Source organism: Falco cherrug, chromosome 3 (assembly GCF_023634085.1).
Source record: "Falco cherrug isolate bFalChe1 chromosome 3, bFalChe1.pri, whole genome shotgun sequence".
Taxonomy (NCBI): Eukaryota; Metazoa; Chordata; class Aves; order Falconiformes; family Falconidae; genus Falco; species Falco cherrug.
Genome location: NC_073699.1, coordinates 43,345,111 through 43,361,249, shown reverse-complemented (window position 1 = coordinate 43,361,249; position 16,139 = coordinate 43,345,111). Strand labels below are relative to the sequence as shown.

Genomic DNA, 16,139 nt, shown 5'->3' with positions numbered 1-16,139 from the left:
TCTGATCTGGAACTTGTGAAAATCTCACCTATTTGCCTGGTAATCACTTTTTCCTCAAATTAAGGACTGTTCATTTTTGGCTGGATTCTGATTTCATTGCTGTAACTCCATCACAACCGCCCTGCAGTACCTTGGCTGCCCTCCCAAAACTCTTAACTGACAAACAGCGACTCTGTTTTCAGCGTTCAAGATGTGGTTACAACTGAGTTATGGCTTAGACTATTCATGCTGAATTTGATGTGATGAGGTTGGCTCTTCTACTGGGAGAAGGCATGGAAGATGGTGAAGGAGCTACTTCGAAAGACTCAGCCCACAGACAAAGCACAGCAAATCCCATTAGTACCATTCTCCATGCTGGAGCCGTGTGGCGTCTGTGGTAGTAAGCAGCTGCGACATGCACCTTTATAACAACCTACAACCGATTTCCGGAGACATGCCTTTACATTTGTTTATTACTTGATTGTCAAAAAGCATTTCCTGCACTGATTATTTGTTAAATAATCATGTTTGGAATATAGCTTGCTAAACCAAGAAAAACAAATGCAACGATGTTAAGTATTATCTCTCTGTCATTGAAACACCAAACTCTCCATTTGAGACTTTGTCATTCATTTTGTTTAGACAATTCACTGCGGTGCTCTTAGAAGAAAACACTCCATGCTGCAGAAGCTGAATTTATGAAACATGGTGCAAACATGTTCTGCCTAACAGCAGCAGACAGTAAATGCCTAGGGCGTTCTGCAATTGTCTTGGGAATATGGTTTCTAAACCATCTCAGATTTATTACTGTAATTTTCATCAGATACCTGATACAGTAAAAGTTTCTAAAGGTTTTATAGTTTTTATCTAAAAAAGACAGATTGTTTAGTCTACCTTACTGAATGACATCATGCTATTCATACTTTCTGTATGAAAGACAGTTACCTTTCTGTGTGTTCCATTGACTTAACAGGTTTGGAGGTATACTGGGCGCCTCTCCTATTTCAGCAATGTTGATGCACATATTTGTGTGAATGTATAAAAACATACATGTACTTTTTAGTGAAAAAGGGCATTGCTCTCAACTTCATCCAGAATGTGAGTTACCTTGGGCTGAAACAAACAGGGTAGATAATGTCTCTTAGAGCTATTGTTTATGATCTCATAGTTACTTGCTTCTTTTTTGATCACGATTTCCAACTCCCACATCCAGAAAACTATTAAAACCAAGCAAATAAACCAAAAAAATCCAAAGAGATCCAGGAGGACAAGATACCAAGCTCAGAGGGTGTCAGCAGCATCTTGCACTCCAATATCAGCTATTTCTCAGCCTTGCTTCTATCAGCTCAACATGTTAAGGAACAGAGCTTTGTCTGTTGATACTTGATGGAAACTATCAGTTTATTTCAAAATGCAATGTAGGTTCTTTCCTGCTATAATCATTCACAAAAATTAACAAAATGCTGAAGAGAGCTGCTAGCTCCTTAAACAAATCATCTCATCAGCATTTGTTGCCTTCTGTCCAACTGAAAACAAATCCCTAAGTTGTACGCATTTATAGTAATAAAAAAATTAAGCTTATTTTCACCTGTATAAGACTGGTATTAATCATACTGGCTGGATCCACTGTCCAAAAGATCTGTGTTAGAGCTGAAACTACTATTACTTGATTATAGTGCAGACACAAGACAACCAAGACCTGGAGTTATCTGCTGATCCAGCAGGTGGTAAAATGCCAGTCCCTGCCCAGAATGGTTCTGCAGGCTGCTTACAATGAGACGTGAGGACAAGGAAGTAGAAGGGGGGTGAAAACTGAAAGGCAGGTATGAGGAAAAGGAGCAGGTTTTTACAAAGCAGGCTGTAATCTCAGCTCAGCACCTGCACAGCCAGCAAAAGGAAAGGTCCTTTGAAAATGACAACTAAGGAACTATGTGCGTAGGCCTTCTGTGAAAGAACTTTTGAAGCCAAATGCAATTTCCATCAGGGAGCTGTTGCTTGCCAGGGTATGTCCCCCAAGCAGCATTTTCACTAAAAATCTGCTCCTGCTGCTGTAGCACCCAGTGATTTTGTCAGACAGAGCCTCAAATGTACCTGCCCCCATCTAAAGGTGAAACGCTGGAGCAAGGGAAGGGAAAGATTGGGTTGTTCTATTTAATTTTCCCGAGTTTTTTGTAGAATAATAGGATGCAGCTCCATTTGACTGAAATGGACTAGAAGGTTGAGAGGAAATTTCACATGAAGAAATATATATTTGTATTGTCTTATGCTATCTTGAGTGCACAAATTTTGAAACGTGATCAATAGTGAACCTCAGCCTTGTGCTATATTTTGTCAAAGAAGAGAACAGCTGCTTTGACATTTCAGCAAAACTATAAACTGAAAGGGTTGTGGTTTTTTTTAAATTAGCAGCAACAGTACATGTTTGCTAAACACTAAAATCAGAACCCAGATACACAGCTGTATTTATTTTTGTTAGGTAATTTTTAAAAATGCAGCTAAAATCACACTCTGCTTTTATATGAATATACAATTACTATTTAAATTGTCTTTTTTCTATTGCACACTGAGAGAAATTAATAAAATGAATTAATTTCTATTTCAAATTATTTCAGTGTATGTGCAAAATATGTGCACATTGAGCTACACTTGATATGTTATGTAAACTAAAACCACACAAATTTAGAGCTGTACAAAACCATTAAATTATCAGCTCAGTATTTCTGCAGCTTCTTTCTTGTTACATTCTTTTTGTGACCAGATACCCTTACATAAAATTTCATGGAAAATGGAGTTGGCATGCTACATGGCTATGAATAAGCTGCCAAAAACTTATACTATGCAAAAAGCAGCACAATATATGAGGTGATACTTTGTGTTTATATCAGAATTTTGTTTTTTCAGTCTCATGTGAAAAATGTAACTTTTTGTTGTACTTCCATTTTTCCTTCATAAAATAAGAGAGTGGAGTGACCTAAGCCATACGTCAAGACAGCGTGTGGCCAAACAGCAAAGGCCTCTCGAGTTTGGCTGCCATGCTTATCCAACAGACAATGTTTACTTCGGTTAATCACTACCATAAGACAACTCTTACTTCTTCCACCATAAACTCTAAAATTAAACTCCTCCTTCCCTGTGTCACATGAGTAACAATTAAGTTTAAACCAACAAAACCCCACAGGCAATGGAGACACAAGTCTTCAGTGTAGTGAAGTGTTTGGTGTCCTTGCACTGAAGGCAAACTTTCTTGTTTTATGGGCAAGATGTCGCTGCTAAAAGCGAGCATCTGCCTGTTCCTCACAGATAAGAGATTCCAGTCTTCTTCTGACATCACTTCATTGTACAACATCTGGTGTTTTATAGCCATCCAGTTTAAAAATAAATACACTGCATGCAATTTGATAACATTAAAAATATTACCTTAAATTTGCACATTTATTTATTCTTGTAAGCAGCAAAGTTCTTTAAACAACAACTAATTTAAAAATTCCTTTGATTGCTTTGTGTTATTTTTTCTCCTGAAGAAAGCAATATTTTCCAGTGACTAAATAGGTTGCTAAATACACCCTAAAAATTATGTTTTCCACTGTCTGCTGTGAAACTGGTCCTCCCAGTGAGATCCCTGCATTTTCCTCCTGCATAAAGTCCTTTTTCTGTTCTGTTTATTTTATGTGTTTTAAAAGAATGATTATTTAGCATTTTTATTGGCCAGCTATTAGCTACTCCATCATTAAGACTGTATTTCCTTAGCTCTAACAAGATAACTGAAATCTGGTAGATCCATTACCTGTAGAATAAAACTTTAAAATGTGTCTTGCTTCCCTCTGCTAACATCACTTCACAGAAAATACACCTGAATATTTAGAAAATTCTTTCCTCAGACCTCCTACTTTTTATGGTCCTGCCCTCTTTAACCACCCATGAGAATGCTTTTTGTCTCCTGTTTGCTTCTTTTTTCCCCAGTATAACCCTGCAGCCTGCAGCCAGCGTGACTTACTGCAGTCCTCACAAGCAAATGGCCATCTAATTCAAAGACCACCCCCAGTGCAGCTGCTGTACATAAAAGCTCACGTGTATTTTTTCAACAGAGATAATGGATGCTGGATTAAAGAAAAACAATGCAGAAAGATCAGATTTCAAAGAGCACAGTGTGGATCCCTTGTTCTCTATAATTCTGTACCCTGAACTGTTTCATGGCGCTGTCTCGCTGTCTGCAAATTGGTAGGACTGATCTGGTCTGACAAGGTAAAATCTGCAGGTTTTCTCCTCACTCTTGCAGAGGCAAAAGACCAATGTTTTCTGGTCCCTGGACCCCTTCACCCATCATTTCTTGGTGGAGCTTTTATAGCATTTGGGGAGGTCATCCCTCATCAAAATGAGATGTAAGGCTTAACTCACCTTGAGCACTATTCTATACTGACTTCTTACTATGTAGGAGACTGAATTTACTTCACTTTTCCATCATCTCCAGAGACTTAAGCTGATGAGCCTTTCTACGGTTCTGTGCTGTTTTCCCATCTGTTGGTGGCTGATACGGGCTAATCACTCCAAATTGTTCTCCACTTTGGTCAGGCAGGGGCAGCCTGTGCTAACTACCACACTTTTTGGGTGCCTTTTTGTCCATCACTCATCACACAGCCAAATAAAAAGGCCAACTATTTTATGGAGAAGAGATGCTAGGTCCAAGGAAAGAGGGATGGACATAGGAAAATAACACACCAGTGGGCTGCATGCTGCCTACTGGCTAAGGACAAAGCACACATGGAGGGCCTGGATGTTAGGCCTAAAGTCCTAAAGTCTCCAGGTTTGTGACACCTGCTAACCTGCAAATGCACTTGAACTCACTGGACATCTATTTCCTAATTTGAGACACATTTTTGGCAGGTTAGATGCAAGGCCTTGAAAGACATTAACTACCTCATGTGACAAACAGCACACGTTGCAGCAGGGTGGAAAGGCTGAAGCCCTCGAGTCCTCCCTCACCAATTTTGAGCCTGAAATACCCACATTTCTGTCTCCATGTCGACCTAGACCCACCTGGCAAGAGTATATCAGCGTTTTCATCATGTGTCTGCCTGACAGAGGCTGACGATGTTGACCAGGTGATGGTTCTTTGCCTGGGGCCTCCGAGAGACACGATACACCAAATGTGCTCAGACACCGCACAGCCCCTGCCACGCAGGACATGGCTGCCCGCCGGCGGAGCAGAGGAGCCCTCGGGTGCCTGTGCTTCCCGCTCCTCGCCGCGTCAGAGGGAGAACCACCGCCCTCCCTCAGGACGCCTTAGTGTTGAACAGAAACAACTCCTGCCGCAGCGATCAAACCCTGCATTAATTACCTATTTCGCTGCAGTTACAGTTCTAGGCTAGGCCTCAGAAAATACATTAGGGATTATTTTTATGCTGTTGGAGAGTGAATACAAAAGCTTTTACCCTTTATACTGCAATGCTTTGATTTCCTCTGAAACTTTTTTTGATTAGGCCATGATTTTAAGACTGTATCAAAACTAAGATAACTGCTTTTGATAAAAGCAAAACAAAAGCTGAACAGACTGAAGGTGAAACTATTCAATTTTTCACAAAGCAAGCAAATTACTTAAGTCTTTATGTTCTATTAATGATCTCCATATATATTTTTTAGCATTGCCACCACCACAGGCAGATGGATCAGGGTTCCAGCCTGTGGATACCACAGCAGGAGAAGACACGATGTGCTGTCCTTGTGCCAAAGGGTGTTTACGCTCCAGCAGAGACACCAGCTCACGCTGCTGAGGCACTCGGCTTAACAGCTCAGGCTTGGCAGTGTGCTTACGTGGTGACTCTGTTATTTGGTATAAATTTTAGGGAGAGTATGTTCTTGGCTGTCTGTTCTATACAATTCAAGCGAACCTGAGGTTTATTTCCCTGTTGAAACTGCACCGTGACAAAGAAGGCAGAGTTCTTAATAAAACATCCTTATTTAAACGTCTTCTCTATTTCCTTGACCAATACAGCTATTGTTTGCTTAACACCAACCTATTTAATAAATACAGAGGTTATTTTTCTGTAGGCATTATCACATCAGTCTTGTCTGTTACATAAAGAAGGACTTACAGATTCCTCCAACATTAGGAATGATGAAGTCCCTTTGCTTGCTTCAAAACCCCATGTGTGATGATGGCTACTATCAAGGTTAACTTTTTCTTCCGTTTTGCACTTTTAGGAAGGCGCTTATTTGAAAATATGCATGCTGCTATTCACTCTGTGAGCCTGAAACACTCATTTGGGATTGTTCCATTGACATCGGCCCGGAGAGGAATCTGGCAGTCAGGAATGATCAGGGAGGCAAATTCTGCTGAGGTAAAACCACGGTGTGCTCCACACCTGGAACTAACCGGTTTCAGACAACTAACTGTCTCCATTGCATATGTGCACAGGGAGACTGAGATGTTTCAGGTGCACAGGCAGGTACCAGAGAACCAGCCACTCCTGTCCTTTCCCTGTGCCAACACAAACACCCCAGAGGCTCTGCAGCTGTCAGATCACAACCTCACAAGATGACAGTTAGCCCAGGAAAAAAAAAAGGGGGGGAGGGGGAAGTGCTTTTTTGCTCTCTGCTCCTGGAATTGGCTTGCTGTAGGTAAAGGAATGCCAGTCCCTGCGCAGGGGCTGCACATCTGGAACAGCAGGAGCAAAACCGACTGCCCTGGCAACAGCCGGCCATTAGCAGGAGTTACCAGGTTTGGCTGTATCACTGCACTGCAGCCTTAGAGTAGCATCTGGTGGTAATCTTGGTAGGAGTACAGTGAAGTAAATCAAAGAGTGCACCAGTTTTTCATCAGGCCTGCTAAATTAATCTCTCACATCTCTCCCTGAGGCTTGACTTTCTTTCAGGGTTCTATCCCATACTTACATAACCAAATGCCTGACTTCAACGCATTAATCTGTTAATTTATTTCAACTAAGTTAACACCTTCAGTGCTTTGGGAGAAAAAAAAAGTTAAAATGGCCAAACCACGCACATTTAAAATCCATCTACAGACTACAGTTTTATCATGTATGCTACCTGTTGCTCAAAAAAAGGAAAAAAAAAAAAAAAGTCTTCTGGCCTAACAAGCTGTTATGTTGCCTTGTATTTAAGATGTACCACCTTTTATGCTGCTTACTTGAGGCTTTCAAATCTGTAGGATACTCTAATCATGAGTTATTACCCAAATGCAACACAAATTAATAGCATCATAGAATACCTTGGGTTGGAAGGGAACTTTAAAGGTCATTGAGTCCAATCCCCCCTGCAAAGAGCATGGTCATCTTCAACTAGATCAAGTTGCTCAGAACCCCATCGGAACTGACCTTGAATGTTTCCAGGGATGGGGCATCTACCACCTCTCTGGGCAACCTGCTCCAGTGCTTCATGCCCATCCTTACTGTAAAAAATTTCTTTCTTATATCTAGTCTGAATCTACCCTCTTTCAGTTTAAAACCATTACCCCTTGTCCTACTGCAACAGCCCCTGCTAAAAGGTTTGTCCCCATCTTTCTTATAAGCCCCCTTTAAGTACTGAAAGGCTGCAGTGAGGTCTCCTTGGAGCCTTCTCCAGGTTGAACAACTCCCACTCTCTCAGCCTTTCTTCATAGGACAAGTGTTCCATCCCTCTGATCATTTTTGTGACCTTCCTCTGGAATTGCTCCAACAGGTCCATGTCTTCCCTTTGCTGGGGACCCCAGAGCTGGATGCAGTACTCCAGATGGGGTCTCACCAGAGCGCAGTAGAGGGGCAGAATCACCTCCCTCAACCTGCTGGCCATGCTTCTTTTGAAGCAGCCCAGGATATGTTTTGCCTTCTGGGCTGCAAGCACCCAGAATTTATTTTTAATCTAAATTAAAAAGAGCCTCTTTTTCTTTCTCCGAGTCAACCATGATGTGCTGCAAACCATCATCATTACTCTCCTGAAGGTATTTGAAATACGCTATGATGTAAGAAACAGAGTTTTCCTTAGAATAACCTTACTGTAATAAACTCCCTACAAACTCACGTTCAAGGTCCTGCTTTGGTAGCCTACCCTGGACAGAGGTGAGCTGCTGAACATAAAGAAAAGAAAAAAATGTTTTGATTTGGTAAAATACTTCCATTTTTTTCATGGCTGTATTTAAGCAATCTAGAACAGCTTGTTAGCAACTGCTGTTCTGTATTACTGCTTTGCTTGGTAACTTTATGGTGTGGCTTCTCTTTAAATAAGCACACTTGGAAGTCCCATCATTCCCCAGGGGAAGAGGGGGCTCGGTAGAACCTTGTTCTCCACAGCATTCAGCCTGCACCGAGCAGGCACAAGCAGAAAGAACAGGTTAGTTCTCCCTGCCTGCTGCTGTATACCTGCCTGTGTCAGCACCCACCCCAAAGACCAGCGATGTCCTTGTTCCTCCTGGATGATGTGCAATGCCAGGCTTTTAGTTTCAGAAGAAAGCAGTGAGGTCCTTGGCCTTCCTCCTCATTGGCAAGCTCAAAAGGCACAAAGTATTAGAAAAAATTTAATATATTGCCCCCATCCATTTGTTGGCCTCAGTATCTTTTCAATTCAGAGTACTTCGTCTCACCCACCCTCAGGTGCCTTGCACAGAAAGCAGTTTTAAGAGTTTGCTTTGCAGATGCTTTCCTTACAGTCCATGTCTGTTTAAGGTCCAGTTCTGATCTGATATACTGAGGTGTAAATTAATAGCACCCTTAAAATCCATGCATGTTTTGCTTTAACACCAACATCAAATCAGAACCACATCTTTGTACTCAACCATGTGAAGAAGCCTTTAAATCAAAATAAAAATTTGCTGACAAAAAATAGGACTGGGCTTAATTGTCTCCAGAAGTTTTCTGACTGTAGGTCTGTTCCTGAAAATCTGAGACCAGCAGAAGTCCTGTTAAGTTCTGCAAGGAGTTTTGTCTGCAGCAGGGTTTTCAGAGAGAGGTCTAATGTATAATTGTAATTATTGGTTCTCATTTTGCAACCAAACCTGCGTATCATTGTAAATAGAACGGAGAGTACAGGATTCACTGGAAGTTGTTTTCTACATGAAAAATAATACTGAAAGCATAAACACATAAGCTAGGTGGGCAGGGAGACAGTAACAATGCTGTTTCTTTTAATTTTTTTTTTGGTGAAGCGGGACAAACTGCAGGAAAATTCTCCTCATCTCCTGCCTGCGAGCAAAACTAACCATACTGCTTGAACAGTAAAAATACTGAATGGTGAACCACACTGCTTGTTTTCAGTTTTTACTGCTATGTGCATACTCACAGCAGGTTTTGCTCACAGGACTACTGAACAGACGCCCAATATATGACCAACGTATCTGTTTCTTGTTTGATCTTTGCCTGAACATTATGCGCACAGTGCACCACTAAATACTGTTCTACAATTGAAGAGGGAGTACGATTTTTGTTATGTATTCAGAGGTAAAATTAAGGAGAAAAGGTAAGTGAAGGCCAGTTCTGCAAAACAGAGATGACAGAGTTTACCTCCTGGAGACAGTGAGAAATGATTAATGGTGGCCATTCACCTTCAACTGGATACAGCAATAAACGTCTCCAATGGCATTTTGACCACGTAAGGCTGTTTCAGACACATGGATGATATTTTTACAAGATACTAAAACTTCAGAAGACCTTGGGATCCTGTTGATTGTGCAGTGTGGGATACAATCCCATTCAGTGTATGAAACCAGAGCTCCCTACAAATTATTAGCAATATATTAGAAAAATGCAGAATTTTAGCCTCCCTTTTTTCAAATTTACTCCTTTCATTATCGTGATTTTCCTTCTGGACTACAAATGAGTTCCATTGTCTTTCATGAGAATTGCTCACATACTTTAGATTCCAATTCTTTTAATAAAAACCCCAGTATGTACCTAATTTATATAGTATCTGTCCTCTCTTATGTGCTTGATGAAGTCCTGCACAAAACATTCAGAGCTAAGAAGGTCTTTTTGAGAAGCCTATGAGTGACTCCGGGAGAGTGAATTCACAGCAGCACCAGCTGGAAGTGGGTATAGTGTAGAAGTAGGAGCTTTGGAGTTCACTGCAACTAGTACCAGAAGTTCTGGGAAAAGCTGTATTTCTTTGGCTGTTTATTTCCTTGAGACAGTGGAACTTGTGGATTCAGAGTAGATGCTTTAGACTGAGAGTCTAGACAGATTAGATACATTAATTCTCTTTTTTTTTATAAGTATCTTTGTCTAAGTACAACTTAAATGTATCCTGGGTTTTGCAGAATGTAATTGTTGGACTCAAACCCAAGCCTGAACATGAATTTTCTTTAATAATATACTACATTTCCATGTGCAACATAAATACCTTTAAAAATTAGGGAAGTGTAAATGTTTACTGGAATTGGTTTTACACTTCCCAAAGAATCATTCTTAGCGAAGACCATAGGTTGCATCTAATGTAGGAAACCTAGGAAAGGTTCAGAGCTACCAAATATGGGTTCAAGCTTTGCCCATGTCCTAAGTTTTTGTGTTTTCCCTCACTCCCCATGCTTTCTGCCCCTCTCTTCCACCAGCAGAGGCCAGACAAGAATCACAGCACCACCCAACGGGGTCCCAATTTGGACAAGTATGGGACCAGGCTCACATAGTGACATGAACCTGGAAATCAGTTTAGACACAGCCATAATGAACTGCGAGCCTCCTTGCCTGGCATTCACTTCACCTGGGTAACGTGGATGTGCACTGTTGTTCCAACTACTTTAAAAAAAGAAATAAAAAAGGGAAAGAAAAAGCAACTGAAACACTTCATATTTCTCATTTATAATGAGGAAGGCAGAGAGGTTTTAAAAGGTAAATTTATCATGCCTGGACTTAAATGAGAAAAAGAATCAAAACTTGGCAGCGATTTTTTTTTCCTCTAGGAGAACATAAAATGATAATGTGCAGGGGGAATATCAGGTGATGAGAAAGCACAAAATTAAAGTTGTGGTATTGGGACAAGAATTGTGGTATTGAGGTCCCAGAGTTGTTGTGAATTTCACTGATCTATGCTCTTTTTCGGAATTAGTGGTGCTCTGACTACAGAATTATTGGTTACTTGAAAAGAGGATACTTAAGTTTGTGCTAGAGACCTCACAGCTTTTCACGTTTTAGAAGTTCCCTGACACCATCCAGAGAAGCACTAGGTGTGGTTTTCATCTGAATGAATATGATTAACTTCCATCTAATGCTAGTGGTGTGCTTTACAAATACTTTTTTTGCCATTTGTGTGTATGACATTTTACTTTGACTTGGGGGTGGGGAAGGAGAGCTGAACAGCAGAGAGAAGAAATATTATTTATACAGCAAAGCAGATCTTGCAGACCCCGATTAAAACATTTGGAAAAAATCTACAGAGGTGAGTAGCACAGAAGGAGTTCCTTTCCACTTCTCAGTTCCCTCAGCAACTCGTTTTCATCACACTTCCATGTGTTTTTTCCATGTGACAGAACAATTGCCAGCTATTGTGTAAGGTACTGTAGGATCAGAGGCACTTAGCTATGGTATGTAGGGATATTAATGGGCATTAAAATACTTGAAATTTGCTGAATGCTCTCAGATTTGGTATCAGTGCTTATCTACATGAACAGTTGGTTTATGCAATTTTCAGGATGTGATGTCCCAGTAGCTGCAGCATATTGTATCTCAGATAAGAGAACATTTCTTTACTGTTTTCAGTTTCCTCGTTACCCATCTCAGCATCACTCCCAGATTATTTTACGTGGTTGTTACAGAACAATGAAAATATGTACCAAAGCCTTCACCTGACCAAGAGAAGTGACAATTCTCTGCAGAACCGTAACCCACAGAAGAATAACATTTTGGAGAAGAATAACATCGCAATCCAATATTTAAGAAGACTCCAAAACCTCCAGCAAAAACCTCAGAGAAGAACTGGCCATGTTCTTTCAGCCTTGGCCTACATTTGGTTATTTGAGGTAAAAGAGGAGGTGAGATGTGGCACATTTCTGAAAAGACTTTGGAAGAACAAGAAGTGGGGTAGAAAATGGAGGAAACATGCCAAAGCACCATGTACAGGTGGAGGTAGATGAGCTGGAGTAAGAAGATCTAAGTAGTTATTTTTAAAGAACAGATGAGAGAGACACTTTTTGTCCTAAGAAATCTTGACCTGCTAATGGGAAGCCATCTCCTACTTCATAGGATTCCTAAGAGTAGGCAGATTGCTGCATTTGGTGAAAAAAACCCCACAAAAAGTCCATCTGCCACAGTACCCTGCTCTGGAAAACTGTCAAAAGACAATGACCCAAGGAAGAGTAATGATGAGGCAAAAGTGTATGATATCACCACTAAGTACTCTCCCAATCTACGGTTATTTTCAATGCAGTGATCTCCTGGCCTGACTGTAATTTCAGTAGTGTACCTAGTAACTTGCCCTTCCATGGACCTGTCAAGCCCCCTTGAATCCTTGTAAACATTTCACATCCTTCAGCAAGGATTTCCACAGGTCTCACACCTGTGGAATGTGGAAGTTTCTTTTCAGCCCAGTTCCTACTAGATTTGTTTCATGCCTCCTACTTCTTGTAAATAGAAGCAGCTACCTCTGTTCACTACCTCCATGGCACTCAAAGCTTGCAGACATCTGTTAGGCCCTAAATTGTTTCTATTAGAAATCAAAGAGTCCTAGCTTACTTTGTTATTTCAGGCACTTAAACTATTCCATACATTTGGTTATCATTGCTCCGCATTTGAATCTCTGGTAATGGCCTCCTGGAAAACCTTCTTGAATAAACCACACCTACTCTGTCCAAACCTTGATGTGTCCTCCCACCTGCCTATCACCCCTGGAACCTTTGGACACATCATGCAAATGAGAGAAGGAAAAATTTGTGTGTGTGAGGATAGTTTTGAGTTTGCTGTAGGGTAATTAATTAGCAGTCTCTTTCAAAGGCGAAGGCAGTAGCTCCAGGCTCCTCTTGAGTTTCTGCAGGCACAAGAGCACTGAGGCAGGCTGAACTCCTGCGTGTTGGGAAGGCAGCAGAAGGCAAATCCACCTGTTCCTCAGTCTTTGCAAGAACTCAGCAGACATGAGAGCTGTGGCCCCTTTGCTGAGATTTTCCAACCATTTGTTGACTTCCCAAAGGCATCTAGAAGGCATTTGCTTAAAGATGTGGCCATATGGCATACCTGGCCTGCTCTGAACACAGTTTGGAGAAGTTTGTTTGGAGAAACATGTGCAATAGCAATTAACTGTCTTAGATCAGAGTCCTCAGCTAAACAGCTACCATTGCTCTGTGCCTCCTAGTGCTGGCCTGAGCTTATGAGAAATGGTTTCCAATGCTTTTTTTTGTTCCTTTTTTCTCTCATCTGTTTGCCCTAATTATATTTATGCCTTTCCCCTATATGGTACAGCTTCTGACACAATAGAAATGACTAGGACTGACACAAATTTCTTAGCACAAAATGAAGTCAGGTGGTTGGGACACCCCTTTTAATGACAAAGATTAGAAAACTATACTCACCTCCAGACTACCTTTCTCAAAAAAAACCCCTACCAAAAGTTTTTTCCCCTTGGTTGATGACCAGGTTCAGTAGTGATGGCAATACCTGCTCAACTGTTTCTAATCAACTGCACACACAGAGGAAACAAAATGATCCTGCCCAGGACACTGGGCTGATGACAGATGCCTCAAAAGGATAAGACGTATTTGTAATTCTGAAGAAACCTTCATCCCACTTCAAACTATTTTTTCATCATCTTTTACTGACACAAATAGTGCCAGGATAGCAGAAATGGAAAAGATTAGCAGAGTGGGAAAAATATCAGGTTATTTTTCCAGTTTGCGTTACACATGTGGTACACATTCTGGTTTCTGTTACAAATGTGACCACATTTTCAGCAAGGCTTGTAAATGTATCTTGGCCCCCTACTACAATTGCCTATTGACCAAGAGTTTTTATAATGTACTCTAGCCTTTTTTTTTTTTTTCAAATAGTGATTTTTGTTGTGCTTGCCCGAATTCTGGAAGCTTATGAGAAGTCTCATTTTTCTAGACTAGACTCTATGCAAAAGCTTCCAGGACAGGGATCAACAGGGAGAGTTTGGGTGGGTCTCTCACACATCACCCAAGGCACGTTACACGCTTAAACCAAGAAAATTATTTCTAAAGCTTTTAACAGAATTGGTGAATCACGTAAATAAGCAGAGGTACAATACTTGAATCTGCATGCATTTTTTTTTCTATTTTAACCAACGTGATTCTAGATTGACAGTCTCACTTAAACCTACAGGATATTAAAATGTGTATTTTGACATCTCATACATCGATCGATAGTTCATGTAACTAATATTCAGAAAAAGTTATGTACCGGCACTAGGAACGTGTTATTAATCTCAATATCATTAGCAAACAAATTGAATACAATCTTGAATTTTAAAAAAATTGGGTCTTGCTGAGATCACGACTGTGCAACGGGCTCCAGAAAGAGAGAGCAGTGCTGCTGCACAAAACTTATGACAGGACCCTGGCTTTCAAGACAGTTTAGTTTTCTGCCCTGTCCCATTCTGGCACTGCCAGGAGGGCTCCTGGCTGCGGTGGCCAGTTTGGTTTCCCAGAGCAGACAGATACCGGGACCCGAGGATCTGAACAGAGATGGTGAAACAGCTGTCACTTGTTTAACTACTCTCTGTATCACTAATAGTGACCCAGGGGTGAATGGCTTCATATCACATTACAAAATCCTGGAAGCTCAGGGAATGGCTTTTTAAAATTTCATTTTAGTAGTGGAATTTCCATGCCTGGCTTGGTTACTTTAATAAAATAAAAATTCCTACTTCCACAGGGAGGTGTGCTTATCCCGAAGCATTTGCTGGTCAGTTTGAATGAATGTGAAATGCATGTGAAAAGATGCCACTGGCCTCTAATGCTCCAGTACTTGACTGTCTTTTTGTTTGTTTGCATCATAAATCTATCTCTTTTGCTAAGTACTTGCCAAAAGCAAAGCCTGTAAACAGGGAAAAAGAACATAGTTTTATTGACAAAGCCTAGCAATGATACCATAGCTAGCCTTTTACTACTTAATTCAACCTTTCCCTTTCTTAACACAAATGTAAACTTCACATGGAAAAAAAAGTCGAGTTTGAAAGACATGTAAAAGTCTTCACTTGCTTACAGGAAGGTTAATCAAGTTCCCTGATAAGTTTGAGCTTTTTATGCGTTCGGGAAGACCTGCGCATCGTTCAACTTTCTAAAAAAACCAACTTTTAAGTTCCATTAAAATTGTCCCCAAAAGGAACATACAACCCTTCATTCCCTTCAGCGCACAGTGAAGCCTCCAAAACTTTATCCCCCTCTGTATCATCGCAATTTCTCTTTCTACAAGGACACTAAAACTCTCCCCCCCACCGCCTCCCCCCACCCCCGCAGCATCCTTCCCGTTGCCAGCCGAGACTCGCAGTACCTACAGCAGGAAAGCGCCGGCGCACGCTACATCTGAGTGGAAACAAGCAAACGAGCAGCGCGGCAGCGGGAGGAGAAGCCCCAACACGTCGCTGCACGCCGGTGCTGCCGGCGGCGCCGGGGCAGGCGGGCGGCGGGAGCGCGGCTGCGGTGCTGCGGCGGCGGGGCGGCGGGCGCACTTACCCGGCGTAGCGGCCGCGGTGGCCGCGCAGCGGCAGCGCAGCCTGGAGGCAGAGCAGACAAAGGGGCAGGAGCGCGGCGGGGCGCCCGCGCAGCGGCATGGTGCGGAGCCGCGCCGCCACCGCCACCGTCGCCGTGCCCGCCCCAGGTGGCGGCTGCCGCGCACACAAAGCCGGCGCGGAGGCGGGGGCCGGCAGGAGCGGGGCGGGCGGAGGTGTCGCTGGTCGCCGGCGGCGAGGGGAGAAGGCCGGGGGAGGACGTCACCCGCGGCCCCGCCGCGCCTGGGCACGGGGACGGCGACGGGACGGGGCGGGGAGGCGCCCGCCCGCCGGGGAGGGCTTGAGGGGTGCGCGGCCCCGCCGCCGCCCTGTCCGGGGGGGCCGGGGACTGGCGAGGGCCGGGCGGCGGCGAGCAGCCCCCCGCGGGCACGGCGCTGCGGCGGGGCTGCCGGCAGGCGGGGTCCCGGGGGGTGGGCTTCGCCTGCAGGTGCTGCCCGAGGCAGCCGGTGGCGGCGGGGGTTATCGCCGGCCTTCTCCCGGTCGGGCGCAGGGCTGTGATGCAGGGCAGG

At 42.7% G+C, this 16,139-nt stretch overlaps 1 protein-coding gene across 1 annotated transcript in view; it reads right to left on the bottom strand.

The window, feature by feature from the left end:
• CPA6 (carboxypeptidase A6) overlaps positions 1–15,799 on the bottom strand; it is an 85,417-nt gene extending 69,618 nt beyond the window's left edge. The window contains exon 1 of the mRNA XM_055704597.1: positions 15,575–15,799. Coding sequence (XP_055560572.1) covers positions 15,575–15,672 — 98 coding nt within the window. The 5' untranslated portion in view covers positions 15,673–15,799. The remainder of the gene's footprint in view (positions 1–15,574) is intronic.
• Between the last annotated feature and the right edge of the window lie 340 nt (positions 15,800–16,139).